The sequence below is a fragment of the Hyaena hyaena genome, unplaced genomic scaffold (assembly GCF_003009895.1).
Source record: "Hyaena hyaena isolate Hyena2069 unplaced genomic scaffold, ASM300989v1 scaffold_1040, whole genome shotgun sequence".
Taxonomy (NCBI): domain Eukaryota; kingdom Metazoa; phylum Chordata; class Mammalia; order Carnivora; family Hyaenidae; genus Hyaena; species Hyaena hyaena.
Genome location: NW_024081670.1, coordinates 91,748 through 102,119, shown reverse-complemented (window position 1 = coordinate 102,119; position 10,372 = coordinate 91,748). Strand labels below are relative to the sequence as shown.

The following is a 10,372-nucleotide window of genomic DNA, read 5'->3' as shown; positions in this document are numbered from 1 at the left end:
TCACAAATATGTATATGGTTTGCACAAATACTTGTTTGGTGACCCTACTCCCTGAGACAGGGAACATTGGAAGAACAGTGGAATAGAGAAAGATCTTAATTTCAGATCTGGACATGTTAATTCTAATGTACTTTCGGATTTCCAAGTGGACAAGTAGGAAATTGGGTAGTGGGATCATTAAAAGAAATAAGAGGAAGGAAAACAAGTTTATTCAAACTTCATTCAGTGACATTTTATAAACGTGCCCCTATGGTGAAGCATAAAGACACAATGTGTAGCTTTAATTGTTATAACTAGTTGTGTATAGGTGATTTGGTGATTAGCTCACAAGGCCCAGTAGAACAATTTTGACTTCATTCTACTGGGAATCTTTTAGAAACATTAAGGGAATGTCAGATTTTTTTTTTTTTTTTTTAAGGATAGATTTGCAGATAGAAGGAAGAAATGCTATCTTTCTCCAGTTTGGAGTTTCCAAGGAAAATCAATATATAAATAACACTGGTTCATTTCTGTACCTTTTATGTTACTTCACATAGGTTCTTCTACTTCAAGAAAACCAGGACATTTCCCATTTCCCATGATTTACAGGAAGTAGGTGAGAGTGCAGAGATTTTCAGAATTTTCTTTAATATAGTTTTTCTTAATTTGTCTGTATGATAATAAACATCTAAGGAAGAAATAAAAATCCTACATAGGCATCTTGTCTTTTTAAATCAGAAATGAAAATCTAGACAGACAGAAGTAAATGTCTGTCTGAACATGTATATTTCAGTTAGAATTTTTACACTGTAGATAACACATGGGGGGGAAGTTTTTAAATAATAAACTTTGATTAATAGAAAAATGAAAAAGAAACTCAACAATAGTGATAAAAATTCAGAGTTCATTTCATCATGTGAAGTTTTCTTAACTGAGACATAAGCTATACAGTTCAAATCTAACTTATTTGTAATTTTTTTCATAATGAGAAATTCTGGCTTAAGGTTTGTGTATAATAAAAATTCTTTAATTTCATGAAATCATGACAATATGGGCTAAAGTCACTGGCAGTAACCTCAAAAGTCTCCTTGTATGGCTCATCACATAACTCTTGAGACAAAATTCACAGAGATTACTAATTCTTGGCCAAATTACACACTGTAGGAACTAAAACTAGGAATAACAAACATTTGGTTATTTGAGGTTATAAAGAAAATTGGGCCAACTTATGCAGGGTAAAAATATCTTCAGTTCTTAATTTTCAATTAATATTTTTGCCTATGTTTTACATAACGGGGCTCCTTGTGGGCATATATTCAAAAGTGAAAATTATTAAACTCATGGATTCTTCATTTTTAGTGAAGATAGAATAATACCTCACAATCTTCTCTTATATCGATCATTGAATCTTTGAAAAAGAGCCTTTAGTACTACAGTAGACACACTTAGTTTTTCTAACATATTCTCAGGGTAAACAAATTTTATGTTCCATCAGTACTGGGAAATATGACTATAAAATTATTAAAATGTTTTTTATACTGGAAAATAACATAATATGTATACCTGAATGTATTTTTTTTCTTTTTATGGTAACCTAAAAGGGTCTGTATTCACTGGAAAACTTTTTAAAGTTCTTTGAGAGACTATAAATCATGAAAAAAATCAAGTCATTACTTCATGCAGACAGTAAATGTTATATTCACAATACTGACTAAACAGTAAGTATGCAGAAATAAATTTAATAAAAAAATTACTAAAATTGCAAACCTCTAAAAAACTCTGTTGCTCTATTTGAATCCCTTCTTATACAATTACAGACAACTTTGGAATATAAAAAAAATCATATCTTCACTGATGGTCAAAGGTTGGCTTCCACTGACAGTGTCCAAAAGAAAATGCTAAATTTCCCTGAAGTCTATTTCTGTACAGAAATTTTGAGATGATTAGATCCTAATTTTACAATGGAATTTTCAGTGCCAAAACATCTCCTTGAAAAAGAAAACAATAGGATTTCATCATTCTTGTTTCTTTTCTCCATTATTAACATGCTGGAGACTATTCTTTCACACATCTTTTTTATGTATGTACATAGGTGTATATAGATATATGCACAAATAAATCAAATACATAATTTTATGTTAAAGAGATCATAATATCTATGTTGCTGTTCTCACAGAACTCTTTTCATTTGTTTCTTTATTTATTTTTAGAGAGAGAGTGAGTGGTGCTGATTGAGAGTCCCAAGCAGACTCTGCACTGTCAGCTCAGAGCCTGACGTGGGACTCAAATCCACAAACCATGAGATTATGATCTGAGCTGAAATCAAGAGTTGCACCACCTGAGTGAGCCACCCAGGCACCCCGGAACTCTTATTTTGACTTCTCTCTTCCCCTCTCTTGTACTTCCCTTTCTACCTCTACTCTTATTCCAGAAAACCCAGTGCTATAAACTTAATTCCTATTATCCATATATAGTTCTTAAAACCTCTGTTAGATTGAAAAGGATCTGTATTAAATTTACTTGTTACTTAGGTGAATTATGAATTATCATTTTTATTATGGAAAGTTTTGGATGTATATAAAAGCAGACAAAGGTAAAAATAAACAAAATTGCTAATGAAATGAGAAGATCTCTTAGAAATATATTATTTACACAAAATGCACACTGTTTTTATAAGTCTCTTGTGACTGTTTCCACACTTACTTCTTTTATTTTACTGACTGGCCAGGTCATTTATTCTATGGCAGAAGAAAATAAGACGCAGGTGACGGAGTTTGTTCTCACTGGACTTATAGATCTTCCAGGGCTGCAAGTCCCCTTGTTTCTGGTGTTCTTGGTCATCTACCTCACCACCATGGTGGGCAACCTCGGTCTGGTTGTTCTCATCTGGAAGGACCCCCGCCTTCACACTCCCATGTATTTATTCCTTGGTAGTTTGGCCTTTGCAGATGCCTGTACTTCATCCTCTGTAACTCCCAGGATGTTTATAAATTTTTTATCAAAGAATCATGTGATATCTCTTTCTGACTGTCTGGCTCAGTTTTACATTTTTGGTTCCAGTGCCACCACAGAGTGTTTCCTCCTGGTAGTGATGGCCTATGACCGCCATGTAGCCATTTGCAACCCTTTACTTTATCCAGTCGTGATGTCCAATAACCTCTGTACTCAGTTCATTGGAATTTCATATCTTATTGGTTTTCTACATTCAGCAATTCATGTGGGTTTGTTATTTAGATTAACTTTCTGCAGGTCCAATGAAATACATTATTTCTACTGTGAAATTTTACAGCTTTTCAAAATTTCTTGCACTGATCCTACAGTTAATACACTTCTGGTTTTAATCTTTTCGGCCTTTATACAAGTCTTCACCTTTGTGACCATCATAGTATCTTATACCCATGTCCTCTTTGCCATCCTGAAAAAGAAGTCTGAAAAGGGCAGGAGCAAAGCCTTCTCCACATGCAGCGCCCACCTGCTCTCTGTTTCCTTGTTCTACGGCACTCTCTTCTTCATGTATGTGCGTCCTGGGTCTGGCTACACTGAAGATCATGATAAAATGTATTCTTTATTTTACACAATCATAATTCCTCTGTTAAATCCTTTTATTTACAGCTTGAGAAACAAAGAGGTTATAGATGCCTTGAGAAGAATAATAAAGAAATAAATAGTGGCCAGACAATTTTCAAAATGTTTCTTTTTTACCTTCTGCTGATAAAAGCCCGAAGTCCTACAGACAAGCCACGACTCTGCCATTTCACCAGGCGGCTAATGGTCAGGGGAATCCATAAGCTCTGTGTGAAGCATCCCAGCTTCCGATTATGCTTCCTTGGATATGCTTCCAGTTTGGGACATTACCTATATAATTAGCTTATTTATACACATTGTGCTTTATTTTGATCCGAGCATTTAGCTTTTGCAAATTTGTTGTTTTCTAGGGCCTTCCAAAATTTTATATAGTAACAGACAGCTGGCATATAGAATTCATCATTGAGTTCATGAATGAGCCTTGCCCATTGCTCTAGACTTGCAAATTAATAAGGATTTGTTGTTTTCTGCCATACACAGTAACTCTGGTTGACTGATAAAGTAAAATTATGCTTCTTTTTTTTTTTAATGTTTTATTTATTTCTAGGAGAGAGAGAGAGAGAGACAGCGTGAGCAGGGGAGGGTCAGAGAGAGAGGGAGTCACAGACTGAAACACGCTCCAGGCTCTGAGCAGGGGAGGGTCAGAGAGAGAGGGAGTCACAGACTGAAACACGCTCCAGGCTCTGAGCTGGCAGTCAGCACAAAGCCCGACGCGGGGCTCGAACCCACGAACCTTGAGATCATGACCTAAGCGAAAGTCGGACGCTTAACCAAGCCACCCAGGCGCCCCAAATTATGCTTCTTGACAAAATAAAAAGTTCTACCGAAATTTGCAGATATCAGGAAGAAAATGGAAGCTGGCATGAATTAAAGAATGAAGCAACAAAATTACTCACAGCTCATAGTTATAACTCCATAGTCGTAAGTCCACATACAGTATGAGGGATATTGCATGTAGCATGATATTCAACAATTTATAAGCTAAGGAATATTTGAGTGCAATAAAGAGCAATTTCAGAGATAACCCTTGTGGTTGCATTAATATTCCTATCAGTTTTAGTAGGAGCTGACTGGCGAGAGGCAAGGAGTCTGGACCAGAGATAAGACCCTGACTTAGGATGTAGATATGGGTGAAAACTGTGTCAGTGAATTCTCTCCTGCTGATTTACTTCCAATTCAGGGGCATGATCACTTAAAGCATATATATTTTTAAATTTATTTTAGAATTATATAGACATAGGTGATTCAACTCTTCTTTGGCAAAAGAAGGAATTATATTCCTTGAGCAATCTGGTTTCTTTTTTTCTTTTTTGAGCACATTCACTTAGGAAAATCCATTATTCAAACTAAAAGTTAAGTTGAAGTTGAAGAATTAAAATATGCCTGTTGTTCTAGTGTTTTAAAACACTTTAGATCTTGTCAATAGTTCCAACAAATAGACTGAAAGTATTATCTAAAAATGTAGACATATGATAAATATCTCTAATCACTTAAATTTATTTCTCTAATAATATTGGAAAAAGTCAACATATTTGTGTGGTCTTAAGACTAATTCTGTTTGGTTCCCAATGACAAAAATTCATTTTAAAAATATTCTACATGATAAAGGTTATTCGCTTTAGAAACCACCGGTACTTATAGGGTGATTTTCAGCAATTTCACAGTATTTGTGACTCATTTTGCAAACTCTGTAAACATTTCTGTTTCTTTAACATTTTTATTTATTTTCTTTTCAAGTAAAATCTCTTGTCTGGAATTTACTATTGGTCTTTTTAAAATAATCCCTAAATATTTTTTTATTATTTATATAAATGAAATATACTTATTTCTTAATGTACATGGTACACTCTTTGTTTGAAATATATGCAAAAGCAACTATGTGCTATGATATTTACACTCTTACTATCTTTATAAATGTACAAGTGATAGATGATTTTATCAGGATTATTTTCAATAATATCCCAGGTATTATGTTATATTATCTTGGAAATAAAGGGTTATGAATTGAACTGTAATGTTTTACTCCAGTTTGAAGGCCCTCTAAGGAAATGACATTTATACAGTCTTGCAATGTCAACTTAATAGATGCATTGACTTGGGATGAATTATATTCTTGCTGAGGTTGGTATGAACTGATTGCTGATCCAGAATGTTCCTAAGTATATTGTACATCAGACATGTCAAATATATCAAGGTAGTTTATTGCACAGACTGTATTTTATGGAATGCAGCTGCATTAAAAAATGGACATGAGGTAAACAACCATCTAGGTGCTAGGTTACAAGCAAGTTACTTAAGCTAAGAGACTCCCAACCTTGTACCTTCCCTGTGCTGAGGTGATCTGTACTTAGATCAGTTTGTATTCAGTGAATGAAGCTTTGGAAACTCTTGGGGTATCCAAAACTTCTATCATGTTGCTGCTACACATGCTGCTGCTTTACTTGTTCCGTATTCTTGCTTAAAGTTAAGGGAACTTGGGTAATAAACTTGGGTAAATAAACACTGTAAGCCTATTGCATCTTGTGAATTTAACTGCCATTCTACATTTGAAATTTACTGCAGTGGTCTTATTCAATTGCCCTTGAGAAGAAGGATGGGTAGGGAAGTTCTTTTGAGACTTTGGTGCTGGGACAGTTGCAAACTAACCCCTGGTTTGAGATAGTGGTAATTTTCAGAGGCAAATTATGGAGTATTAATCTACCAATGGAATTTAGGTTATAAGGTTTCAAATCTCTAGGATTTAGCAGAATGGGTTAATAAATAAAGACAAATAGGGAAAATGGCTAGAAATATTGCTTATTGGTTATCAATAGCATTACTAAAGTGGAATAGAAGATGAGTCAAGAGGTTTTTCACTTGGCAGATATTATATTTACCTAGAAGTCAACATATTCACTGTCCATGAGAGAGAAGGACAAGACAAAGTAACCATGGAAATGAGAGGGTACTGTTAAGTAACTGGGACATCTTCCAACAAATAAACACTAGAAACCTGACAAGTTTTTGTTAGTATAGATACTCAGACCACATGATCAAGGGGGTTGGTATTTCAATGGTAGAGAATCCATTGAATTTGAATGGAGAGAATTAAATGGCCTGACTACTATAGACTATAGTATACACTCTTCATTCCAAATAATGATACCACCACAGTTAAGGTAGAAATCTAATAAGCTTACATTGAAAAGGGTACCCATTCAATTTTTTCACCTAATAATAAATAAAAGATCCTTGCAGAAATGGTAGTAGATATGTTCAAAATGTAGGTAATTTAGATTGTATATAGATGAACAATAAAATCACTCCCAATGAAAAATCCCTCTAATGCAAACTTCGGAGAAATTCAATGATAAGGACAGTTCATTGTGCTTGGTACCCATACACCATCTTACAGGAGAGCAAAACGGTATACAGACATAGCAAATTTGTTAGCAAGCTCTTTTCCTGGATCTCAGTGATAGAAGAACGTTTTGTGCTTTTCAAAAGAAAAGGAATAATCAATGACAGTATAGGCACGTGGAATTATTTTGGTGCCTCATGAAAGTTGGAGGATGAAAAAGAAAGAAATTGGTAAAGGTGCTATATAAAATTTGATTGTAATTTCTGGTTGGGAGATGGAAAACATCTGGTACTTTGGGCAACTACACTTGCCTTGCTAAAAAGAAACAGATAGATTTATTGTATTTACTCCTGTTTGGGATATGTCAAAGGGTACTGGTAAAATAAAGTGAGTGAGAAAGGTGAGGGAATATTCCATTTGTTAAGGCAGGAGAATAAGAGAAATGAACTCTACCTGCAAAATATTATCAGGGCAATCCAAAGATTAATAATTGGTCTAAGTTTAATGGCTTTGAGGTGGTGAACGGAGTTTTCTGGTATCACCAGAAACCAGAATGCAATACATGATGCTATCAGCAAGAGACAGAGAAGGCAACATTGGAGAGCCAAAGATAAAACTTTGAGGATAATGTGATGCTGTGGTAATAGGTAACAGAGTTATATTAAATTACAAATTGAAATATCTGAATGCAAGAATAGCCTGTAGAAATGTCACCTCTATCTGAATATTTTATTGGATTTGATATGTTGTGAGACTGAGGGGCTTCACCATTGCTTGCTAATATCTAATCAGGTCAAGTCTGCTTCCATTCATTTCTAATTTGCCATACAAACAGAATCTTTAGAATTGTGAAAACTCTCCTCTGTAGTGAATATTAAACAATACCAAATCCTTACAGGACAATAATACATTTCTGTTTTCAGAGATGGTAGAAATAGGGACATTAATACCTGGTTGACTTATTATATAAAAGTCCTATCTGACACCTAAGAAAAAGAGTTAATGCAGAATTACTATGACTACTGAGGACTAAATAAAATAATTCTACTGATAATAATAGTTCTACTGATAAGAAGTCCAGTGAACTAAAGGTGACTGGTACTCTACCATAGAGTTGGCCAAGTATTTATGGTTTTTAAAATGTTTATTTATTCTGACAGAGAGAAAGTGGTGGGGCAGAGAGAGAGAGAGAGAAGGAGAGAATCCCAAGCAGGCTCTGCACTGTCAGTACACAGTCCAATGTGGAGCTCGATCCCACAAACTGCGAGATCATGACCTGAACCAATCTCAAGAGTCAGACACCCAACCAAATGAGTCACCTATGTACCCCAGATTTATGTTTTTATTTCAATTTCAGAAAAATTTTAAAAATCAAACAATTCTCTTTCATTTGACAAAGGCTCCAATACATATTTGAGATAATCACTCCAGTGTAGCCATATACTTGGTTAGATAAGATATAGATTTAGGGGTGGCTGGGTGGCTCAGTTGGTTAAGCGTCCAACTTCAGCTCAGGTCATGATCTCACCACTCTTGGGTTCAAGCCCCGCATCGGGTTCTGTGCTGACAACTAGCTCAGAGCCTGGAGGCTGCTTCAGATTCTGTGTCTCCCTCTCTCTCTGCCCCTCCCCTGCTCACACTGTCTCTTTCTCCTTCAAAACTGAATAAATGTTCAAAAAATTAAAAAAAATATATAGATTTAATCCCTATAAAGAGGATACTAGTTCATTACTTTGAAAATACATTCTATCATAATTTATCTCTGAGAAAAAGAAGACACATAGGCATTAAGAATTGTGGTGACACATATGACTAATCTGAAATGGTTAATCTATCCAGCTCAAACATAAGGCCTTGACCAATCCATAAAATTTGGGAGAATAACTTGAACTGGGACCACAACAGACTTTACAGATAGTATGGAATAAATTACAGTCATTTCAGACCCTCTAGATAAGAAGAGGGCTATTTACATGTTGGTGAGTGTGTATTCTGCACTTGAGCATTTTATTAAGCCCTAGATTGAGTTACTAAAAGACATATGAATTTTAATGGAGTTTGGGGGGGGGAAGCTTTTAGAGACTTATAAACTGAGCCCAAACAATCTCTCTGAAATCATATCATCCTAAGTCACAAGTGATTTCAGAGGTGTCTGTTATGCAATTGAAGTCTCTGGCAAACATCAACAGTACCGCACAAATGGCATCCATTGGGGATATTGTAAATTACTTGATGTGCAATAAGGAACAGCCCTTTTGAAATCTAAGTACAGATCTGTTATTAGGCTCTGGTGGAAATAGTTCCCTCAATGGAAAGACAGCAGATAATTGTAAAACTTGAGATAACCACTGTATATGAGCAAAGCCAAAGAAATGTCCCCTAGAATGAGACAATTCAACAAAGCTTACTAATTAAATAAAAAGAGTACGTATAGGAATAGCCACTGGTGCTGGTTTAGTAAAGTTGAGGACACCTTTGTCAGGTTGCTGAGATATAAAGATAGGAATGAGAGGTGAAGATTTTCTATGCTTAAAAAAATAACATATATATATGTGTGTGTGTGTATATATATATATATATAAAATAATTTCCACAATAAGCTTATTTAACATCCAATACCACGTATAGTTACAATTTTTTTCTTGTGGTGACAATTTTTAAGCTATACTCTCTTAGCAACTTTCAATTATACAATACAATATTGTTAACTATAGTCACCATGCTGTACACCACATCTCAGGACTTCTTTATTTTATAACCAGAAGTTTATACCTTTTGCCTCCCCTCACTCATTCTGTCCATAAATTTGTGATTTTTTAAAGGAATCTCCATACAGTTTTCTGTAGTGCTACACTAACTTACATTTCCATCAGAAGTGCCGTGTTCTTTTTTCTCCACATCTTCGCCAACACTTGTTTTTTGGATAATCACCATTCCAACAGATCTGAGATGACATTGCATGTGGCCTTGATTTGCATATCTCTGGATGATTAATGATGCTGAGCATCTTTTCATGTAGGTATTGGCCATTTGTATGTCTTCTTTGGATCAATGTATATGTTCTCTGTCCATTTTTAAATTGAATTATTTGGGTTTTTTTGCTACTGAGTTATATGAGCTTTAAAAATATATTTTGGATATTAATCCCTTATCAGATATACGATTTGCAAATATCTTTGTTTTTGAATATCGCCTTTGCTATTATAGTCAACAATAAAATCATTGTTAAGACTGATGTCAAGGGGCCTGCCCTCTATGTTTTCTTCTAGGAGTTTTATGGTCTTAGGTCTTACATTCAAGTCTTCATTCTGTTTTGAGCTAATTTTTGTGTATGGCATGAGATAGTGGTCTTGTTTCATTCTTTTGCACATGGATGTTCAGTTTTCCCCATACCATTTATTGAAGAGACTGTCCTTCTCCTATTGCATATTCTTGGCTCCCTTATTTTAAATTAATTGACTGTAAATG

At 34.8% G+C, this 10,372-nt stretch overlaps 1 protein-coding gene across 1 annotated transcript; it reads left to right on the top strand.

Moving 5' to 3' along the window:
• The first annotated feature begins 2,719 nt into the window (after positions 1 to 2,719).
• Positions 2,720 to 3,643, top strand: LOC120223767 (olfactory receptor 5AC1). The gene has a single exon (XM_039221992.1). It carries the CDS (start codon positions 2,720 to 2,722, stop codon positions 3,641 to 3,643), a length of 924 nt encoding a protein of 307 aa, XP_039077923.1.
• The last annotated feature ends 6,729 nt before the right edge of the window (positions 3,644 to 10,372 follow it).

Excerpts from the sequence above, each read along its gene's own strand:
- LOC120223767 (XM_039221992.1), top strand. The coding sequence starts at position 2,720 with ATGGCAGAAGAAAATAAGACGCAGGTGACGGAGTTTGTTCTCACTGGA.